This window comes from Pholcus phalangioides, unplaced genomic scaffold (genome assembly GCF_987345545.1).
Source record: "Pholcus phalangioides strain wild (caught in Gottingen) unplaced genomic scaffold, Ppha-v1.0 ptg000005l_1, whole genome shotgun sequence".
Lineage (NCBI taxonomy): Eukaryota > Metazoa > Arthropoda > Arachnida > Araneae > Pholcidae > Pholcus > Pholcus phalangioides.
In genome coordinates this window covers 13,935,751-13,959,852 of record NW_028301598.1, presented here as the reverse complement: position 1 = coordinate 13,959,852, position 24,102 = coordinate 13,935,751, and the positions used below count along the sequence as shown (strand labels likewise).

Sequence of the window (24,102 nt, the reverse complement as noted above, 5' to 3'; positions counted from 1 at the left end):
GAGTCAGATATCTTAACCACACGAAACGTCCTAAAACTGGGTTTAAGAAGACTGTAAAGGTATGTGGAATATTGGAAACTAGTTTGAGTTCCGTATTTGTACAGAAGAAGCGTGATTATTCATTGCGGGATTCGAACCCGGGTCGACAGTATGAGAGTCAGGTATCTTAACTACTCGACTACACAGCACGTCTTATAACTGGGTTTAGGAAGACTGTAAAGGTATTTGAAATATTGGAAACTAGTTTGGGTTCCGTATTTGTACAGAAGCAGCGTGATTGGTCATTCTAGAATTCGAACCTGAGTCCTGAGGACGAGAGCCAGATATCTTAACCACCCAACTACACAGCACGTCTTATAACTGGGTTTAGGAAGACTGTAAAGGTATTTGAAATATTGGAAACTAGTTTGAGTTCCGTATTTGTACAGAAGAAGCGTGATTATTCATTGCGGGATTCGAACCCGGGTCGTCAGGAGGAGAGTCAGGTATCTTTACCACTCGACTACACAGCACATCTCAAAACTGGGTTTAGGAAGACTAAAGCTATGCGGAATATTGGAAACTAGTTTGAGTTCCGTATTTGTAAGGAAATAGCGTGATTGGTCATTCCAGAATTCGAACCTGAGTCGTCAGGACGAGAGTCAGATATCTTAACCACACGACACGTCCTAAAACTGGGTTTAGGAAGACTGTAAAGGTATGTGGAATATTGGAAACTAGTTTGAGTTCCGTATTTGTACAGAAGAAGCGTGATTATTCATTGCGGGATTCGAACCCGGGTCGTCAGGAGGAGAGTCAGATATCTTAACCACTCGACTACACAGCACGTCCTATAACTGGGTTTAGGAAGACTGTAAAGGTATGTGGAATATTGGAAACTAGTTTGAGTTCCGTATTTGTACAGAAGAAGCGTGATTATTCATTGCGGGATTCGAACCCGGGTCGTCAGGAGGAGAGTCAGATATCTTAACCACTCGACTACACAGCACGTCCTATAACTGGGTTTAGGAAGACTGTAAAGGTATGTGGAATATTGGAAAGTAGTTTGAGTTCCGTATTTGTGCAGATCAGCGTGATTGGTCATTCCAGAATTCGAACCTGAGTCGTCAGGACGAGAGTCAGATATCTTAACCACACGACTACACAGCACGTCCTAAAATTGGGTTTAGGAAGACTGTAAAGCTATGTGGAATATTGGAAACTAGTTTGAGTTCCGTATTTGTACAGAAGTAGCTCGATTGGTCATTCCATGATTCGATCCCGGGTCGTCAGGACGAGAGTCAGATATCTTAAACACTCGACTACACAGCACGTCCTATAACTGGGTTTAGGAAGATTGTAAAGGTATGTGGAATATTGGAAACTAGTTTGACTTCCGTATTTGTACAGAAGAAGCGTGATTATTCATTGCGGGATTCAAACCCGGGTCGTCAGGATGAGAGTCAGGTATCTTTAACACTCGACTACACAGCACATCTCAAAACTGGGTTTAGGAAGACTAAAGCTATGCGGAATATTGGAAACTAGTTTGAGTTCCGTATTTGTAAGGAAATAGCGTGATTGGTCATTCCAGAATTCGAAGGTAAGTCGTCAGGACGAGAGTCAGATATCTTAACCACTCGACTACACAGCACGTCCTATAACTGGGTTTAGGAAGACTGTAAAGGTATGTGGAATATTGGACACTAGTTTGAGTTCCGTATTTGTACAGAAGAAGCGTGATTATTCATTGCGGGATTCGAACCCGGGTCGTCAGGAGGAGAGTCAGATATCTTAACCACTCGACTACACAGCACGTCCTATAACTGGGTTTAGGAAGACTGTAAAGGTATGTGGAATATTGGAAACTAGTTTGAGTTCCGTATTTGTACAGAAGAAGCGTGATTATTCATTGCGGGATTCGAACCCGGGTCGTCAGGAGGAGAGTCAGATATCTTAACCACTCGACTACACAGCACGTCCTATAACTGGGTTTAGGAAGACTGTAAAGGTATGTGGAATATTGGAAAGTAGTTTGAGTTCCGTATTTGTGCAGATCAGCGTGATTGGTCATTCCAGAATTCGAACCTGAGTCGTCAGGACGAGAGTCAGATATCTTAACCACTCGACTACACAGCACGTCCTAAAACTGGGTTTAGGAAGACTGTAAAGGTATGTGGAATATTGGAAACTAGTTTGAGTTCCGTATTTGTACAGAAGAAGCGTGATTATTCATTGCGGGATTGGAACCCGGGTCGTCAGGAGGAGAGTCAGGTATCTTTACCACTCGACTACACAGCACATCTCAAAACTGGGTTTAAGAAGACTGTAAAGCTATGTGGAATATTGAAAACTATTTTGAGTTCCGTGTTTGTACAGAAGCAGCGTGATTGGTCATTCCAGAATTCGAACCTGAGTCGTCAGGACGAGAGTCAGATATCTTAATCACACGACACGTCCTAAAACGGGGTTTAGGAAGACTGTAAAGCTATGTGGAATATAGGAAACTAGTTTGAGTTCCGTATTTGTACAGAAGAAGCGTGATTATTCATTGCGGGATTCGAACCCGGGTCGACAGGATGAGAGTCAGGTATCTTAACTACTCGACTACACAGCACGTCTTATAACTGGGTTTAGGAAGACTGTAAAGGTATTTGGAATATTGGAAACTAGTTTGGGTTCCGTGTTTGTACAGAAGCAGCGTGATTGGTCATTCCAGAATTCGAACCTGAGTCGTCAGGACGAGAGTCAGATATCTTAATCACACGACACGTCCTAAAACGGGGTTTAGGAAGACTGTAAAGCTATGTGGAATATAGGAAACTAGTTTGAGTTCCGTATTTGTACAGAAGAAGCGTGATTATTCATTGCGGGATTCGAACCCGGGTCGACAGGATGAGAGTCAGGTATCTTAACTACTCGACTACACAGCACGTCTTATAACTGGGTTTAGGAAGACTGTAAAGGTATTTGAAATATTGGAAACTAGTTTGAGTTCCGTATTTGTACAGAAGAAGCGTGATTATTCATTGCGCGATTCGAACCCGGGTCGTCAGGAGGAGAGTCAGGTATCTTTACCACTCGACTACACAGCACATCTCAAAACTGGGTTTATGAAGACTAAAGCTATGCGGAATATTGGAAACTAGTTTGAGTTCCGTATTTGTAAGGAAATAGCGTGATTGGTTATTCCAGAATTCGAAGGTAAGTCGTCAGGACGAGAGTCAGATATCTTAACCACACGACTACACAGCACGTCCTAAAACTGGGTTTAGGAAGACTGTAAAGGTATGTGGAATATTGGAAACTAGTTTGAGTTCCGTATTTGTACAGAAGTAGCTTGATTGGTCATTCCGGGATTCGAACCCGTGTCGTCAGGACGAAAGTCAGATATCTTAACCACACGACACGTCCTAAAACTGGGTTTAGGAAGACTGTATAGCTATGTGGAATATTGGAAACTAGTTTGAGTTCCGTATTTGTACAGAAGCAGCGTGATTAGTCATTCCAGAATTCGAACCTGAGTCGTCAGGACGAGAGTCAGATATCTTAACCACACGACACGTCCTAAAACTGGGTTTAGGAAGACTGTAAAGGTATGTGGAATATTGGAAACTAGTTTGAGTTCCGTATTTGTACAGAAGCAGCGTGATTGGTCATTCCAGAATTCGAACCTGAGTCGTCAGGACGAGAGTCAGATATCTTAACCACACGACACGTCCTAAAACTGGGTTTAGGAAGACTGTAAAGGTATGTGGAATATTGGAAACTAGTTTGAGTTCCGTATTTGTACAGAAGAAGCGTGATTATTCATTGCGGGATTCGAACCCGGGTCGTCAGGAGGAGAGTCAGATATCTTAACCACTCGACCACACAGCACGTCCTATAACTGGGTTTAGGAAGACTGTAAAGGTATGTGGAATATTGGAAACTAGTTTGAGTTCCGTATTTGTACAGAAGAAGCATGATTATTCATTGCGGGATTCAAACCCGGGTCGTCAGGAGGAGAGTCAGGTATCTTTACCACTCGACTACACAGCACATCTCAAAACTGGGTTTAGGAAGACTGTAAAGCTACGTGGAATATTAAAAACTATTTTGAGTTCCGCGTTTGTGCAGATCAGCGTGATTGGTCATTCCAGAATTCCAACCTGAGTCGTCAGGACGAGAGTCAGATATCTTAACCACTCGACTACACAGCACGTCCTATAACTGGGTTTAGGAAGACTGTAAAGGTATGTGGAATATTGGAAAGTAGTTTGAGTTCCGTATTTGTACAGAAGCAGCGTGATTGGTCATTCCAGAATTCGAACCTGAGTGGTCAGGACGAGAGTCAGATATCTTAACCACACGACACGTCCTAAAACTGGGTTTAGGAAGACTGTAAATGTATGTGGAATATTGGAAACTAGTTTGAGTTCCGTATTTGTACAGAAGAAGCGTGATTATTCATTGCGGGATTCGAACCCGGGTCGTCAGGAGGAGAGTCAGATATCTTAACCACTCGACTACACAGCACGTCCTATAACTGGGTTTAGGAAGACTGTAAAGCTATGTGGAATATTGGAAACTAGTTTGAGTTCCGTATTTGTACAGAAGAAGCGTGATTATTCATTGCGGGATTCAAACCCGGGTCGTCAGGAGGAGAGTCAGGTATCTTTACCACTCGACTACACAGCACATCTCAAAACTGGGTTAAGGAAGACTGTAAAGCTACGTGGAATATTAAAAACTCTTTTGAGTTCCGTGTTTGTACAGAAGCAGCGTGATTGGTCATTCCAGAATTCGAACCTGAGTCGTCAGGACGAGAGTCAGATATCTTAACCACACGACACGTCCTAAAACTGGGTTTAAGAAGACTGTAAAGGTATGTGGAATATTGGAAACTAGTTTGAGTTCCGTATTTGTACAGAAGAAGCGTGATTATTCATTGCGGGATTCGAACCCGGGTCGACAGTATGAGAGTCAGGTATCTTAACTACTCGACTACACAGCACGTCTTATAACTGGGTTTAGGAAGACTGTAAAGGTATTTGGAATATTGGAAACTAGTTTGGGTTCCGTATTTGTACAGAAGCAGCGTGATTGGTCATTCTAGAATTCGAACCTGAGTCCTGAGGACGAGAGCCAGATATCTTAACCACCCAACTACACAGCACGTCTTATAACTGGGTTTAGGAAGACTGTAAAGGTATTTGAAATATTGGAAACTAGTTTGAGTTCCGTATTTGTACAGAAGAAGCGTGATTATTCATTGCGGGATTCGAACCCGGGTCGTCAGGAGGAGAGTCAGGTATCTTTACCACTCGACTACACAGCACATCTCAAAACTGGGTTTAGGAAGACTAAAGCTATGCGGAATATTGGAAACTAGTTTGAGTTCCGTATTTGTAAGGAAATAGCGTGATTGGTCATTCCAGAATTCGAACCTGAGTCGTCAGGACGAGAGTCAGATATCTTAACCACACGACACGTCCTAAAACTGGGTTTAGGAAGACTGTAAAGGTATGTGGAATATTGGAAACTAGTTTGAGTTCCGTATTTGTACAGAAGAAGCGTGATTATTCATTGCGGGATTCGAACCCGGGTCGTCAGGAGGAGAGTCAGATATCTTAACCACTCGACTACACAGCACGTCCTATAACTGGGTTTAGGAAGATTGTAAAGGTATGTGGAATATTGGAAACTAGTTTGAGTTCCGTATTTGTACAGAAGCAGCGTGATTGGTCATTCCAGAATTCGAACCTGAGTCGTCAGGACGAGAGTCAGATATCTTAACCACACGACTACACAGCACGTCCTAAAATTGGGTTTAGGAAGACTGTAAAGCTATGTGGAATATTGGAAACTAGTTTGAGTTCCGTATTTGTACAGAAGTAGCTCGATTGGTCATTCCATGATTCGATCCCGGGTCGTCAGGACGAGAGTCAGATATCTTAAACACTCGACTACACAGCACGTCCTATAACTGGGTTTAGGAAGATTGTAAAGGTATGTGGAATATTGGAAACTAGTTTGACTTCCGTATTTGTACAGAAGAAGCGTGATTATTCATTGCGGGATTCAAACCCGGGTCGTCAGGATGAGAGTCAGGTATCTTTAACACTCGACTACACAGCACATCTCAAAACTGGGTTTAGGAAGACTAAAGCTATGCGGAATATTGGAAACTAGTTTGAGTTCCGTATTTGTAAGGAAATAGCGTGATTGGTCATTCCAGAATTCGAAGGTAAGTCGTCAGGACGAGAGTCAGATATCTTAACCACTCGACTACACAGCACGTCCTATAACTGGGTTTAGGAAGACTGTAAAGGTATGTGGAATATTGGACACTAGTTTGAGTTCCGTATTTGTACAGAAGAAGCGTGATTATTCATTGCGGGATTCGAACCCGGGTCGTCAGGAGGAGAGTCAGATATCTTAATCACTCGACTACACAGCACGTCCTATAACTGGGTTTAGGAAGACTGTAAAGGTATGTGGAATATTGGAAACTAGTTTGAGTTCCGTATTTGTACAGAAGAAGCGTGATTATTCATTGCGGGATTCGAACCCGGGTCGTCAGGAGGAGAGTCAGATATCTTAACCACTCGACTACACAGCACGTCCTATAACTGGGTTTAGGATGACTGTAAAGGTATGTGGAATATTGGAAAGTAGTTTGAGTTCCGTATTTGTGCAGATCAGCGTGATTGGTCATTCCAGAATTCGAACCTGAGTCGTCAGGACGAGAGTCAGATATCTTAACCACTCGACTACACAGCACGTCCTAAAACTGGGTTTAGGAAGACTGTAAAGGTATGTGGAATATTGGAAACTAGTTTGAGTTCCGTATTTGTACAGAAGAAGCGTGATTATTCATTGCGGGATTGGAACCCGGGTCGTCAGGAGGAGAGTCAGGTATCTTTACCACTCGACTACACAGCACATCTCAAAACTGGGTTTAAGAAGACTGTAAAGCTATGTGGAATATTGAAAACTATTTTGAGTTCCGTGTTTGTACAGAAGCAGCGTGATTGGTCATTCCAGAATTCGAACCTGAGTCGTCAGGACGAGAGTCAGATATCTTAATCACACGACACGTCCTAAAACGGGGTTTAGGAAGACTGTAAAGCTATGTGGAATATAGGAAACTAGTTTGAGTTCCGTATTTGTACAGAAGAAGCGTGATTATTCATTGCGGGATTCGAACCCGGGTCGACAGGATGAGAGTCAGGTATCTTAACTACTCGACTACACAGCACGTCTTATAACTGGGTTTAGGAAGACTGTAAAGGTATTTGGAATATTGGAAACTAGTTTGGGTTCCGTGTTTGTACAGAAGCAGCGTGATTGGTCATTCCAGAATTCGAACCTGAGTCGTCAGGACGAGAGTCAGATATCTTAATCACACGACACGTCCTAAAACGGGGTTTAGGAAGACTGTAAAGCTATGTGGAATATAGGAAACTAGTTTGAGTTCCGTATTTGTACAGAAGAAGCGTGATTATTCATTGCGGGATTCGAACCCGGGTCGACAGGATGAGAGTCAGGTATCTTAACTACTCGACTACACAGCACGTCTTATAACTGGGTTTAGGAAGACTGTAAAGGTATTTGAAATATTGGAAACTAGTTTGAGTTCCGTATTTGTACAGAAGAAGCGTGATTATTCATTGCGCGATTCGAACCCGGGTCGTCAGGAGGAGAGTCAGGTATCTTTACCACTCGACTACACAGCACATCTCAAAACTGGGTTTATGAAGACTAAAGCTATGCGGAATATTGGAAACTAGTTTGAGTTCCGTATTTGTAAGGAAATAGCGTGATTGGTTATTCCAGAATTCGAAGGTAAGTCGTCAGGACGAGAGTCAGATATCTTAACCACACGACTACACAGCACGTCCTAAAACTGGGTTTAGGAAGACTGTAAAGGTATGTGGAATATTGGAAACTAGTTTGAGTTCCGTATTTGTACAGAAGTAGCTTGATTGGTCATTCCGGGATTCGAACCCGTGTCGTCAGGACGAAAGTCAGATATCTTAACCACACGACACGTCCTAAAACTGGGTTTAGGAAGACTGTATAGCTATGTGGAATATTGGAAACTAGTTTGAGTTCCGTATTTGTACAGAAGCAGCGTGATTAGTCATTCCAGAATTCGAACCTGAGTCGTCAGGACGAGAGTCAGATATCTTAACCACACGACACGTCCTAAAACTGGGTTTAGGAAGACTGTAAAGGTATGTGGAATATTGGAAACTAGTTTGAGTTCCGTATTTGTACAGAAGCAGCGTGATTGGTCATTCCAGAATTCGAACCTGAGTCGTCAGGACGAGAGTCAGATATCTTAACCACACGACACGTCCTAAAACTGGGTTTAGGAAGACTGTAAAGGTATGTGGAATATTGGAAACTAGTTTGAGTTCCGTATTTGTACAGAAGAAGCGTGATTATTCATTGCGGGATTCGAACCCGGGTCGTCAGGAGGAGAGTCAGATATCTTAACCACTCGACCACACAGCACGTCCTATAACTGGGTTTAGGAAGACTGTAAAGGTATGTGGAATATTGGAAACTAGTTTGAGTTCCGTATTTGTACAGAAGAAGCATGATTATTCATTGCGGGATTCAAACCCGGGTCGTCAGGAGGAGAGTCAGGTATCTTTACCACTCGACTACACAGCACATCTCAAAAATGGGTTTAGGAAGACTGTAAAGCTACGTGGAATATTAAAAACTATTTTGAGTTCCGCGTTTGTGCAGATCAGCGTGATTGGTCATTCCAGAATTCCAACCTGAGTCGTCAGGACGAGAGTCAGATATCTTAACCACTCGACTACACAGCACGTCCTATAACTGGGTTTAGGAAGACTGTAAAGGTATGTGGAATATTGGAAAGTAGTTTGAGTTCCGTATTTGTACAGAAGCAGCGTGATTGGTCATTCCAGAATTCGAACCTGAGTGGTCAGGACGAGAGTCAGATATCTTAACCACACGACACGTCCTAAAACTGGGTTTAGGAAGACTGTAAATGTATGTGGAATATTGGAAACTAGTTTGAGTTCCGTATTTGTACAGAAGAAGCGTGATTATTCATTGCGGGATTCGAACCCGGGTCGTCAGGAGGAGAGTCAGATATCTTAACCACTCGACTACACAGCACGTCCTATAACTGGGTTTAGGAAGACTGTAAAGCTATGTGGAATATTGGAAACTAGTTTGAGTTCCGTATTTGTACAGAAGAAGCGTGATTATTCATTGCGGGATTCAAACCCGGGTCGTCAGGAGGAGAGTCAGGTATCTTTACCACTCGACTACACAGCACATCTCAAAACTGGGTTAAGGAAGACTGTAAAGCTACGTGGAATATTAAAAACTCTTTTGAGTTCCGTGTTTGTACAGAAGCAGCGTGATTGGTCATTCCAGAATTCGAACCTGAGTCGTCAGGACGAGAGTCAGATATCTTAACCACACGACACGTCCTAAAACTGGGTTTAAGAAGACTGTAAAGGTATGTGGAATATTGGAAACTAGTTTGAGTTCCGTATTTGTACAGAAGAAGCGTGATTATTCATTGCGGGATTCGAACCCGGGTCGACAGTATGAGAGTCAGGTATCTTAACTACTCGACTACACAGCACGTCTTATAACTGGGTTTAGGAAGACTGTAAAGGTATTTGGAATATTGGAAACTAGTTTGGGTTCCGTATTTGTACAGAAGCAGCGTGATTGGTCATTCTAGAATTCGAACCTGAGTCCTGAGGACGAGAGCCAGATATCTTAACCACCCAACTACACAGCACGTCTTATAACTGGGTTTAGGAAGACTGTAAAGGTATTTGAAATATTGGAAACTAGTTTGAGTTCCGTATTTGTACAGAAGAAGCGTGATTATTCATTGCGGGATTCGAACCCGGGTCGTCAGGAGGAGAGTCAGGTATCTTTACCACTCGACTACACAGCACATCTCAAAACTGGGTTTAGGAAGACTAAAGCTATGCGGAATATTGGAAACTAGTTTGAGTTCCGTATTTGTAAGGAAATAGCGTGATTGGTCATTCCAGAATTCGAACCTGAGTCGTCAGGACGAGAGTCAGATATCTTAACCACACGACACGTCCTAAAACTGGGTTTAGGAAGACTGTAAAGGTATGTGGAATATTGGAAACTAGTTTGAGTTCCGTATTTGTACAGAAGAAGCGTGATTATTCATTGCGGGATTCGAACCCGGGTCGTCAGGAGGAGAGTCAGATATCTTAACCACTCGACTACACAGCACGTCCTATAACTGGGTTTAGGAAGATTGTAAAGGTATGTGGAATATTGGAAACTAGTTTGAGTTCCGTATTTGTACAGAAGCAGCGTGATTGGTCATTCCAGAATTCGAACCTGAGTCGTCAGGACGAGAGTCAGATATCTTAACCACACGACTACACAGCACGTCCTAAAATTGGGTTTAGGAAGACTGTAAAGCTATGTGGAATATTGGAAACTAGTTTGAGTTCCGTATTTGTACAGAAGTAGCTCGATTGGTCATTCCATGATTCGATCCCGGGTCGTCAGGACGAGAGTCAGATATCTTAAACACTCGACTACACAGCACGTCCTATAACTGGGTTTAGGAAGATTGTAAAGGTATGTGGAATATTGGAAACTAGTTTGACTTCCGTATTTGTACAGAAGAAGCGTGATTATTCATTGCGGGATTCAAACCCGGGTCGTCAGGATGAGAGTCAGGTATCTTTAACACTCGACTACACAGCACATCTCAAAACTGGGTTTAGGAAGACTAAAGCTATGCGGAATATTGGAAACTAGTTTGAGTTCCGTATTTGTAAGGAAATAGCGTGATTGGTCATTCCAGAATTCGAAGGTAAGTCGTCAGGACGAGAGTCAGATATCTTAACCACTCGACTACACAGCACGTCCTATAACTGGGTTTAGGAAGACTGTAAAGGTATGTGGAATATTGGACACTAGTTTGAGTTCCGTATTTGTACAGAAGAAGCGTGATTATTCATTGCGGGATTCGAACCCGGGTCGTCAGGAGGAGAGTCAGATATCTTAACCACTCGACTACACAGCACGTCCTATAACTGGGTTTAGGAAGACTGTAAAGGTATGTGGAATATTGGAAACTAGTTTGAGTTCCGTATTTGTACAGAAGAAGCGTGATTATTCATTGCGGGATTCGAACCCGGGTCGTCAGGAGGAGAGTCAGATATCTTAACCACTCGACTACACAGCACGTCCTATAACTGGGTTTAGGAAGACTGTAAAGGTATGTGGAATATTGGAAAGTAGTTTGAGTTCCGTATTTGTGCAGATCAGCGTGATTGGTCATTCCAGAATTCGAACCTGAGTCGTCAGGACGAGAGTCAGATATCTTAACCACTCGACTACACAGCACGTCCTAAAACTGGGTTTAGGAAGACTGTAAAGGTATGTGGAATATTGGAAACTAGTTTGAGTTCCGTATTTGTACAGAAGAAGCGTGATTATTCATTGCGGGATTGGAACCCGGGTCGTCAGGAGGAGAGTCAGGTATCTTTACCACTCGACTACACAGCACATCTCAAAACTGGGTTTAAGAAGACTGTAAAGCTATGTGGAATATTGAAAACTATTTTGAGTTCCGTGTTTGTACAGAAGCAGCGTGATTGGTCATTCCAGAATTCGAACCTGAGTCGTCAGGACGAGAGTCAGATATCTTAATCACACGACACGTCCTAAAACGGGGTTTAGGAAGACTGTAAAGCTATGTGGAATATAGGAAACTAGTTTGAGTTCCGTATTTGTACAGAAGAAGCGTGATTATTCATTGCGGGATTCGAACCCGGGTCGACAGGATGAGAGTCAGGTATCTTAACTACTCGACTACACAGCACGTCTTATAACTGGGTTTAGGAAGACTGTAAAGGTATTTGGAATATTGGAAACTAGTTTGGGTTCCGTGTTTGTACAGAAGCAGCGTGATTGGTCATTCCAGAATTCGAACCTGAGTCGTCAGGACGAGAGTCAGATATCTTAATCACACGACACGTCCTAAAACGGGGTTTAGGAAGACTGTAAAGCTATGTGGAATATAGGAAACTAGTTTGAGTTCCGTATTTGTACAGAAGAAGCGTGATTATTCATTGCGGGATTCGAACCCGGGTCGACAGTATGAGAGTCAGGTATCTTAACTACTCGACTACACAGCACGTCTTATAACTGGGTTTAGGAAGACTGTAAAGGTATTTGGAATATTGGAAACTAGTTTGGGTTCCGTATTTGTACAGAAGCAGCGTGATTGGTCATTCTAGAATTCGAACCTGAGTCCTGAGGACGAGAGCCAGATATCTTAACCACCCAACTACACAGCACGTCTTATAACTGGGTTTAGGAAGACTGTAAAGGTATTTGAAATATTGGAAACTAGTTTGAGTTCCGTATTTGTACAGAAGAAGCGTGATTATTCATTGCGGGATTCGAACCCGGGTCGTCAGGAGGAGAGTCAGATATCTTAACCACTCGACTACACAGCACGTCCTATAACTGGGTTTAGGAAGATTGTAAAGGTATGTGGAATATTGGAAACTAGTTTGAGTTCCGTATTTGTACAGAAGCAGTGTGATTGGTCATTCCAGAATTCGAACCTGAGTCGTCAGGACGAGAGTCAGATATCTTAACCACACGACTACACAGCACGTCCTAAAATTGGGTTTAGGAAGACTGTAAAGCTATGTGGAATATTGGAAACTAGTTTGAGTTCCGTATTTGTACAGAAGTAGCTCGATTGGTCATTCCGTGATTCGATCCCGGGTCGTCAGGACGAGAGTCAGATATCTTAAACACTCGACTACACAGCACGTCCTATAACTGGGTTTAGGAAGATTGTAAAGGTATGTGGAATATTGGAAACTAGTTTGACTTCCGTATTTGTACAGAAGAAGCGTGATTATTCATTGCGGGATTCAAACCCGGGTCGTCAGGATGAGAGTCAGGTATCTTTACCACTCGACTACACAGCACATCTCAAAACTGGGTTTAGGAAGACTAAAGCTATGCGGAATATTGGAAACTAGTTTGAGTTCCGTATTTGTAAGGAAATAGCGTGATTGGTCATTCCAGAATTCGAAGGTAAGTCGTCAGGACGAGAGTCAGATATCTTAACCACTCGACTACACAGCACGTCCTATAACTGGGTTTAGGAAGACTGTAAAGGTATGTGGAATATTGGACACTAGTTTGAGTTCCGTATTTGTACAGAAGAAGCGTGATTATTCATTGCGGGATTCGAACCCGGGTCGTCAGGAGGAGAGTCAGATATCTTAACCACTCGAATACACAGCACGTCCTATAACTGGGTTTAGGAAGACTGTAAAGATATGTGGAATATTGGAAAGTAGTTTGAGTTCCGTATTTGTGCAGATCAGCGTGATTGGTCATTCCAGAATTCGAACCTGAGTCGTCAGGACGAGAGTCAGATATCTTAACCACACGACACGTCCTAAAACTGGGTTTAGGAAGACTGTAAAGGTATGTGGAATATTGGAAACTAGTTTGAGTTCCGTATTTGTACAGAAGAAGCGTGATTATTCATTGCGGGATTCGAACCCGGGTCGTCAGGAGGAGAGTCAGGTATCTTTACCACTCGACTACACAGCACATCTCAAAACTGGGTTTAGGAAGACTGTAAAGCTATGTGGAATATTGAAAACTATTTTGAGTTCCGTGTTTGTACAGAAGCAGCGTGATTGGTCATTCCAGAATTCGAACCTGAGTCGTCAGGACGAGAGTCAGATATCTTAATCACACGACACGTCCTAAAACGGGGTTTAGGAAGACTGTAAAGCTATGTGGAATATAGGAAACTAGTTTGAGTTCCGTATTTGTACAGAAGAAGCGTGATTATTCATTGCGGGATTCGAACCCGGGTCGACAGGATGAGAGTCAGGTATCTTAACTACTCGACTACACAGCACGTCTTATAACTGGGTTTAGGAAGACTGTAAAGGTATTTGGAATATTGGAAACTAGTTTGGGTTCCGTGTTTGTACAGAAGCAGCGTGATTGGTCATTCCAGAATTCGAACCTGAGTCGTCAGGACGAGAGTCAGATATCTTAATCACACGACACGTCCTAAAACGGGGTTTAGGAAGACTGTAAAGCTATGTGGAATATAGGAAACTAGTTTGAGTTCCGTATTTGTACAGAAGAAGCGTGATTATTCATTGCGGGATTCGAACCCGGGTCGACAGGATGAGAGTCAGGTATCTTAACTACTCGACTACACAGCACGTCTTATAACTGGGTTTAGGAAGACTGTAAAGGTATTTGGAATATTGGAAACTAGTTTGGGTTCCGTATTTGTACAGAAGCAGCGTGATTGGTCATTCTACAATTCGAACCTGAGTCCTGAGGACGAGAGCCAGATATCTTAACCACCCGACTACACAGCACGTCTTATAACTGGGTTTAGGAAGACTGTAAAGGTATTTGAAATATTGGAAACTAGTTTGAGTTCCGTATTTGTACAGAAGAAGCGTGATTATTCATTGCGCGATTCGAACCCGGGTCGTCAGGAGGAGAGTCAGGTATCTTTACCACTCGACTACACAGCACATCTCAAAACTGGGTTTATGAAGACTAAAGCTATGCGGAATATTGGAAACTAGTTTGAGTTCCGTATTTGTAAGGAAATAGCGTGATTGCTTATTCCAGAATTCGAAGGTAAGTCGTCAGGACGAGAGTCAGATATCTTAACCACACGACTACACAGCACGTCCTAAAACTGGGTTTAGGAAGACTGTAAAGGTATGTGGAATATTGGAAACTAGTTTGAGTTCCGTATTTGTACAGAAGTAGCTTGATTGGTCATTCCGGGATTCGAACCCGTGTCGTCAGGACGAAAGTCAGATATCTTAACCACACGACACGTCCTAAAACTGGGTTTAGGAAGACTGTATAGCTATGTGGAATATTGGAAACTAGTTTGAGTTCCGTATTTGTACAGAAGCAGCGTGATTAGTCATTCCAGAATTCGAACCTGAGTCGTCAGGACGAGAGTCAGATATCTTAACCACACGACACGTCCTAAAACTGGGTTTAGGAAGACTGTAAAGGTATGTGGAATATTGGAAACTAGTTTGAGTTCCGTATTTGTACAGAAGAAGCGTGATTATTCATTGCGGGATTCGAACCCGGGTCGTCAGGAGGAGAGTCAGGTATCTTTACCACTCGACTACACAGCACATCTCAAAACTGGGTTTAGGAAGACTGTAAAGCTATGTGGAATATTGAAAACTATTTTGAGTTCCGTGTTTGTACAGAAGCAGCGTGATTGGTCATTCCAGAATTCGAACCTGAGTCGTCAGGACGAGAGTCAGATATCTTAATCACACGACACGTCCTAAAACGGGGTTTAGGAAGACTGTAAAGCTATGTGGAATATAGGAAACTAGTTTGAGTTCCGTATTTGTACAGAAGAAGCGTGATTATTCATTGCGGGATTCGAACCCGGGTCGACAGGATGAGAGTCAGGTATCTTAACTACTCGACTACACAGCACGTCTTATAACTGGGTTTAGGAAGACTGTAAAGGTATTTGGAATATTGGAAACTAGTTTGGGTTCCGTGTTTGTACAGAAGCAGCGTGATTGGTCATTCCAGAATTCGAACCTGAGTCGTCAGGACGAGAGTCAGATATCTTAATCACACGACACGTCCTAAAACGGGGTTTAGGAAGACTGTAAAGCTATGTGGAATATAGGAAACTAGTTTGAGTTCCGTATTTGTACAGAAGAAGCGTGATTATTCATTGCGGGATTCGAACCCGGGTCGACAGGATGAGAGTCAGGTATCTTAACTACTCGACTACACAGCACGTCTTATAACTGGGTTTAGGAAGACTGTAAAGGTATTTGGAATATTGGAAACTAGTTTGGGTTCCGTATTTGTACAGAAGCAGCGTGATTGGTCATTCTACAATTCGAACCTGAGTCCTGAGGACGAGAGCCAGATATCTTAACCACCCGACTACACAGCACGTCTTATAACTGGGTTTAGGAAGACTGTAAAGGTATTTGAAATATTGGAAACTAGTTTGAGTTCCGTATTTGTACAGAAGAAGCGTGATTATTCATTGCGCGATTCGAACCCGGGTCGTCAGGAGGAGAGTCAGGTATCTTTACCACTCGACTACACAGCACATCTCAAAACTCGGTTTATGAAGACTAAAGCTATGCGGAATATTGGAAACTAGTTTGAGTTCCGTATTTGTAAGGAAATAGCGTGATTGGTTATTCCAGAATTCGAAGGTAAGTCGTCAGGACGAGAGTCAGATATCTTAACCACACGACTACACAGCACGTCCTAAAACTGGGTTTAGGAAGACTGTAAAGGTATGTGGAATATTGGAAACTAGTTTGAGTTCCGTATTTGTACAGAAGTAGCTTGATTGGTCATTCCGGGATTCGAACCCGTGTCGTCAGGACGAAAGTCAGATATCTTAACCACACGACACGTCCTAAAACCGGGTTTAGGAAGACTGTATAGCTATGTGGAATATTGGAAACTAGTTTGAGTTCCGTATTTGTACAGAAGCAGCGTGATTAGTCATTCCAGAATTCGAACCTGAGTCGTCAGGACGAGAGTCAGATATCTTAATCACACGACACGTCCTAAAACGGGGTTTAGGAAGACTGTAAAGCTATGTGGAATATAGGAAACTAGTTTGAGTTCCGTATTTGTACAGAAGAAGCGTGATTATTCATTGCGGGATTCGAACCCGGGTCGACAGGATGAGAGTCAGGTATCTTAACTACTCGACTACACAGCACGTCTTATAACTGGGTTTAGGAAGACTGTAAAGGTATTTGGAATATTGGAAACTAGTTTGGGTTCCGTGTTTGTACAGAAGCAACGTGATTGGTCATTCCAGAATTCGAACCTGAGTCGTCAGGACGAGAGTCAGATATCTTAATCACACGACACGTCCTAAAACGGGGTTTAGGAAGACTGTAAAGCTATGTGGAATATAGGAAACTAGTTTGAGTTCCGTATTTGTACAGAAGAAGCGTGATTATTCATTGCGGGATTCGAACCCGGGTCGTCAGGATGAGAGTCAGGTATCTTAACTACTCGACTACACAGCACGTCTTATAACTGGGTTTAGGAAGACTGTAAAGGTATTTGGAATATTGGAAACTAGTTTGGGTTCCGTATTTGTACAGAAGCAGCGTGATTGGTCATTCAACAATTCGAACCTGAGTCCTGAGGACGAGAGCCAGATATCTTAACCACCCGACTACACAGCACGTCTTATAACTGGGTTTAGGAAGACTGTAAAGGTATTTGAAATATTGGAAACTAGTTTGAGTTCCGTATTTGTACAGAAGAAGCGTGATTATTCATTGCGCGATTCGAACCCGGGTCGTCAGGAGGAGAGTCAGGTATCTTTACCACTCGACTACACAGCACATCTCAAAACTGGGTTTATGAAGACTAAAGCTATGCGGAATATTGGAAACTAGTTTGAGTTCCGTATTTGTAAGGAAATAGCGTGATTGGTTATTCCAGAATTCGAAGGTAAGTCGTCAGGACGAGAGTCAGATATCTTAACCACACGACTACACAGCACGTCCTAAAACTGGGTTTAGGAAGACTGTAAAGGTATGTGGAATATTGGAAACTAGTTTGAGTTCCGTATTTGTACAGAAGTAGCTTGATTGGTCATTCCGGGATTCGAACCCGTGTCGTCAGGACGAAAGTCAGATATCTTAACCACACGACACGTCCTAAAACTGGGTTTAGGAAGACTGTATAGCTATGTGGAATATTGGAAACTAGTTTGAGTTCCGTATTTGTACAGAAGCAGCGTGATTAGTCATTCCAGAATTCGAACCTGAGTCGTCAGGACGAGAGTCAGATATCTTAACCACACGACACGTCCTAAAACTGGGTTTAGGAAGACTGTAAAGGTATGTGGAATATTGGAAACTAGTTTGAGTTCCGTATTTGTACAGAAGAAGCGTGATTATTCATTGCGGGATTCGAACCCGGGTCGTCAGGAGGAGAGTCAGATATCTTAACCACTCGACTACACAGCACGTCCTATAACTGGGTTTAGGAAGACTGTAAAGGTATGTGGAATATTGGAAACTAGTTTGAGTTCCGTATTTGTACATTGAACATTGAAGGACCGGACACACCCCGCTTCCCATCTCAGAGAGATATCGAAGCTTTCCCGGAGGATGGGTGTATCCGGAAATTTATTAATTTATGTGAAAATAACAATGATATACATATATACAATAAATAATCTGGAATAAATAATCGTACAAATTGTGATCATATAGCATCATCCCCAGATAATCAGTCCGTAATCGTAATAGTCCTTATATAAATAATCAAAAAATAATTTTTGTCTTGTATGTGATAAAATCTGGAAGTGAGTTTATCCAATCTAGAATATAACAATCTCGGCAATCAAGCTGTAATAAGATATAAATTGACGTCTATATGTCCGGCATCTCCATTTCATTCACACCCGCCGGAAAAAGGATGAAACAGTTGACACTTGTCTTCTTGGGCGTAAATTGTATCGATTATTAGATGTCGGTGAAACAACCGATGCATGTCTTCTTGGCCGTAAGTTATACTTTTTAGTAGGTAACCGTGTTACCTCTCTTGTTGGCTCGTAAGACGGGTCCTCCGAGCGCGAATTGCGTCCCCTTGATCCCGCAGCTCGTGTCTTATTGTGGAGTAGATGTAGGTTGCGGTCCAGGAATCGAATCAACCTCTGCAAACGTTGAAAGTTCAGAGGGCTGTCTAGAATTCTCATTTTCCAAGCAAGCATTCTGGACTCTGGCAGTTGGCCAAAGTGGAAGTCTCTCGTCTGGGGACACGTGGTTATATAGTGCCATAGGGAACCATTTGAACCGCAGATGCATATGCTGTTACTAGAACGTTTAAAACGCAGAAGATACACCGGAAAAGGGCCATGCTCGGTGATAGCGATTGTTTTCTCTCTAGGCCATACGTTCAAACGCCATTGAACTCGTCGTTGTATCTTGTATGCGTCCTTTGCTGCACATGTATTCCAATTGGTCTGCCACCCCTGCAACACGTCCTCTTTAAGCACCCGATGGACCAAACTCCTTGGCCAAAGTTGGTCGTCTTGAGACGGAAGTTTTATGGCCTCCTTGGCAAGTTTGTCGGCTATTTCATTGCCAAAGATGCCTGCGTGGGCTTTAACCCAGGCCAATCGGATTCTCGTGTTGGCGCATAAAATTCGGCGAATCTCCCGTACATTATGATGCACAGAACGTGGGTTTTTGATTGATAACAGGCCCGAAGCGCTGTCTGAGAGGATCAGCACTGGTTTCGATAAGGCGTGTGCCCTTGAAACGGCATTCAGAATCGCATATATTTCAGCTTGAAAAACACTGTTTTCTTTTGCGAGCCGCCTGCTCCATTGTTCCTCGATGGATCCATCTTCTTTTATAACTACATAAGCGCACCCTGTACCGTCAGAAGACTTCGAGCCGTCTGTATAGATCTTTACTGTTCCAGGAGCCAGCTTAATGCATTCAGCACCAGACAGCACGACCTGATTTGCGTCAATGTCCACGCTGGGATGCATGAGCCATAGCTTGTGTTGCTTTTCAAAAGCCTGCGCTTGCAGTGATTGAGTACTAATGACAACGTCTTCATCCAAATGAAGAATGCTGGTCTTGCGGGCTTCATATTCAATATAACTGCTCAGCCGCGGATTCCCTGTGGCGACATATAAGACTTCATTTGCAGTGGTGGAGTAGGCCCCGGATACATACAACAGGAACGGGCGCTGGGCTATGTCCAGAATTCTCCTTTGTGTTTGCGTGGGATACCGAAACCAAGAGGCGCATCCAAAGGAAAGCTGACGCTGCACAACTGATCTGTATAAAATATTCCTAAAATTCTGCTGGAGCCCCCATTTTGGTCCGGCTACTCTACGAAGGAGTTGGAGGGTACCGTGTACCTTGTCTACTTGCTTAGTGATATGTGTCATAAAACTGAGCTTGTCATCTATGTACACCCCTAGATATTTAATTACTTTGGAAGGCCAAATCCGTAATCCATTGATAACGATCCTCGGCTTCTGTTTCTTGGGATGAAGCCAAAGAAACGTGGTTTTCTCCACTTCCATCTGCAGCTTATTATTACTCAACCATTTCGACAGAGACGTGAATGCATTTTGCGCTGTGAGAGTTATGTCGTCGTGGTCGTCCCCTGATATTACAAATATGAGATCATCTGCGAATGTTTGTATGTAGACATGAGGACCCCAGTTAAGTTTTAACAGCGTATCAAGCACCAGCGTCCACAGTAAAGGACCACTGCAGGATCCTTGTGGGCATCCTTGACGCTGCTCTTTTGTTGCTACACCTCCATCAGTAGTCATTGTTATGTAACGGTCTCGCAACATATTCTCCACGATACTTACCAAAGACGACGGAAGTGGCGTTCGACGTAACTGGTTTATAATGAGTTCGTGGCGTAGGGAGTCGAAAGCACCACGTATGTCCACCGACACGACAGCTGTTTGAAGACCATGGGCGTGTTTGTGTCTGACGACACGAAGAAGAGCCTCAATGGCCTTTTCCGCTGATCTTCCAGCACGGAAACCAAACTGGAGAGGACTTAACCAATTAACCTGTTCTAAATAATACACAATACGCTGGACCAGAACCTTTTCAAAAACTTTTCCTATTGTGGATAGAAGACATATTGGACGATATGATCGCAAGGACTCTGGGTCACGATCCTTTTTCAGAAAAAGAAGAATCTTCCCTTTTTTGAAATGGTGAGGAAACACCGATATGTCTAGCAGTTTATTGAAAACGAAGGTAAAGACTTCAGCATATTCTTCAAAAAGTTTCTTCAGAATTGGGATGTTGATATTGTCACAGCCTGGTGCGCTTCTGTTCTTGAGGTTATTCACTATGTGAGCTATCTCTGACGTCGTAATTGGTAAATCATGTTCGAATACGTCGCTTCGTCTCCGCACTAGAGCAATTCGTTCTACTGTATCCGGATATATAAGATTCAGCTGGTATTCTGCTGCCTCAAGAATGGTTGAGTTGAACATACCATTGAAACTCATCCTCACTTGAGGCGGTATACGTTTGCATTTAAATACTGAACGATATGCTCCACCGTAAGGACTGCTTTCCTCGGCACAAAACTTCGTCCAACTGGTGATTTTAGCCTTCTCAACAGAACGCTTGTATACTGCCCTTGCTTTCTTGTATTGTGCTCTAGCTATATTTTTGTCCTCTTTGGCCTTTATAAATCTCCGTTCCAGTGCCCGAACCTTTTTTCTTTCAATGGCCAACTGCTGGGTCCACCAGCTTGGAAGACGATTTGGTCTCATTTGGACGTACCCAAGAGTATCTGCGCATTTTCTCTGTAATTCCAACATAAAATTGTCGATGGTATTATTTACACCATCTTCCGTTGAAGCCGTCCCAACCGTATTTGTACAGAAGAAGCATGATTATTCATTGCGGGATTCAAACCCGGGTCGTCAGGAGGAGAGTCAGGTATCTTTACCACTCGACTACACAGCACATCTCAAAACTGGGTTTAGGAAGACTGTAAAGCTACGTGGAATATTAAAAACTATTTTGAGTTCCGTGTTTGTGCAGATCAGCGTGATTGGTCATTCCAGAATTCCAACCTGAGTCGTCAGGACGAGAGTCAGATATCTTAACCACTCGACTACACAGCACGTCCTATAACTGGGTTTAGGAAGACTGTAAAGGTATGTGGAATATTGGAAAGTAGTTTGAGTTCCGTATTTGTACAGAAGCAGCGTGATTGGTCATTCCAGAATTCGAACCTGAGTGGTCAGGACGAGAGTCAGATATCTTAACCACACGACACGTCCTAAAACTGGGTTTAGGAAGACTGTAAAGGTATGTGGAATATTGGAAACTAGTTTGAGTTCCGTATTTGTACAGAAGAAGCGTGATTATTCATTGCGGGATTCGAACCCGGGTCGTCAGGAGGAGAGTCAGATATCTTAACCACTCGACTACACAGCACGTCCTATAACTGGGTTTAGGAAGACTGTAAAGGTATGTGGAATATTGGAAAGTAGTTTGAGTTCCGTATTTGTGCAGATCAGCGTGATTGGTCATTCCAGAATTCGAACCTGAGTCGTCAGGACGAGAGTCAGATATCTTAACCACTCGACTACACAGCACGTCCTAAAACTGGGTTTAGGAAGACTGTAAAGCTATGTGGAATATTGGAAACTAGTTTGAGTTCCGTATTTGTACAGAAGAAGCGTGATTATTCATTGCGGGATTCAAACCCGGGTCGTCAGGAGGAGAGTCAGGTATCTTTACCACTCGACTACACAGCACATCTCAAAACTGGGTTTAGGAAGACTGTAAAGCTACGTGGAATATTAAAAACTCTTTTGAGTTCCGTGTTTGTACAGAAGCAGCGTGATTGGTCATTCCAGAATTCGAACCTGAGTCGTCAGGACGAGAGTCAGATATCTTAACCACACGACACGTCCTAAAACTGGGTTTAAGAAGACTGTAAAGGTATGTGGAATATTGGAAACTAGTTTGAGTTCCGTATTTGTACAGAAGAAGCGTGATTATTCATTGCGGGATTCGAACCCGGGTCGACAGTATGAGAGTCAGGTATCTTAACTACTCGACTACACAGCACGTCTTATAACTGGGTTTAGGAAGACTGTAAAGGTATTTGGAATATTGGAAACTAGTTTGGGTTCCGTATTTGTACAGAAGCAGCGTGATTGGTCATTCTAGAATTCGAACCTGAGTCCTGAGGACGAGAGCCAGATATCTTAACCACCCAACTACACAGCACGTCTTATAACTGGGTTTAGGAAGACTGTAAAGGTATTTGAAATATTGGAAACTAGTTTGAGTTCCGTATTTGTACAGAAGAAGCGTGATTATTCATTGCGGGATTCGAACCCGGGTCGTCCGGAGGAGAGTCAGGTATCTTTACCACTCGACTACACAGCACATCTCAAAACTGGGTTTAGGAAGACTAAAGCTATGCGGAATATTGGAAACTAGTTTGAGTTCCGTATTTGTAAGGAAATAGCGTGATTGGTCATTCCAGAATTCGAACCTGAGTCGTCAGGACGAGAGTCAGATATCTTAACCACACGACACGTCCTAAAACTGGGTTTAGGAAGACTGTAAAGGTATGTGGAATATTGGAAACTAGTTTGAGTTCCGTATTTGTACAGAAGAAGCGTGATTATTCATTGCGGGATTCGAACCCGGGTCGTCAGGAGGAGAGTCAGATATCTTAACCACTCGACTACACAGCACGTCCTATAACTGGGTTTAGGAAGATTGTAAAGGTATGTGGAATATTGGAAACTAGTTTGAGTTCCGTATTTGTACAGAAGCAGCGTGATTGGTCATTCCAGAATTCGAACCTGAGTCGTCAGGACGAGAGTCAGATATCTTAACCACACGACTACACAGCACGTCCTAAAATTGGGTTTAGGAAGACTGTAAAGCTATGTGGAATATTGGAAACTAGTTTGAGTTCCGTATTTGTACAGAAGTAGCTCGATTGGTCATTCCATGATTCGATCCCGGGTCGTCAGGACGAGAGTCAGATATCTTAAACACTCGACTACACAGCACGTCCTATAACTGGGTTTAGGAAGATTGTAAAGGTATGTGGAATATTGGAAACTAGTTTGACTTCCGTATTTGTACAGAAGAAGCGTGATTATTCATTGCGGGATTCAAACCCGGGTCGTCAGGATGAGAGTCAGGTATCTTTACCACTCGACTACACAGCACATCTCAAAACTGGGTTTAGGAAGACTAAAGCTATGCGGAATATTGGAAACTAGTTTGAGTTCCGTATTTGTAAGGAAATAGCGTGATTGGTCATTCCAGAATTCGAAGGTAAGTCGTCAGGACGAGAGTCAGATATCTTAACCACTCGACTACACAGCACGTCCTATAACTGGGTTTAGGAAGACTGTAAAGGTATGTGGAATATTGGACGCTAGTTTGAGTTCCATATTTGTACAGAAGAAGCGTGATTATTCATTGCGGGATTCGAACCCGGGTCGTCAGGATGAGAGTCAGGTATCTTAAC

General features: G+C 42.9%; 1 protein-coding gene across 1 annotated transcript in view; it reads right to left on the bottom strand.

Annotated features, from left to right (window-relative positions):
• Positions 1–21,361, bottom strand: part of LOC149086344 (uncharacterized) — a 132,525-nt gene extending 111,164 nt beyond the window's left edge. The window contains exon 1 of the mRNA XM_089232366.1: positions 18,629–21,361. Within this exon, the coding sequence (XP_089088492.1) occupies positions 18,629–21,361 (2,733 nt within the window). The remainder of the gene's footprint in view (positions 1–18,628) is intronic.
• Positions 21,362–24,102: the final 2,741 nt, after the last annotated feature.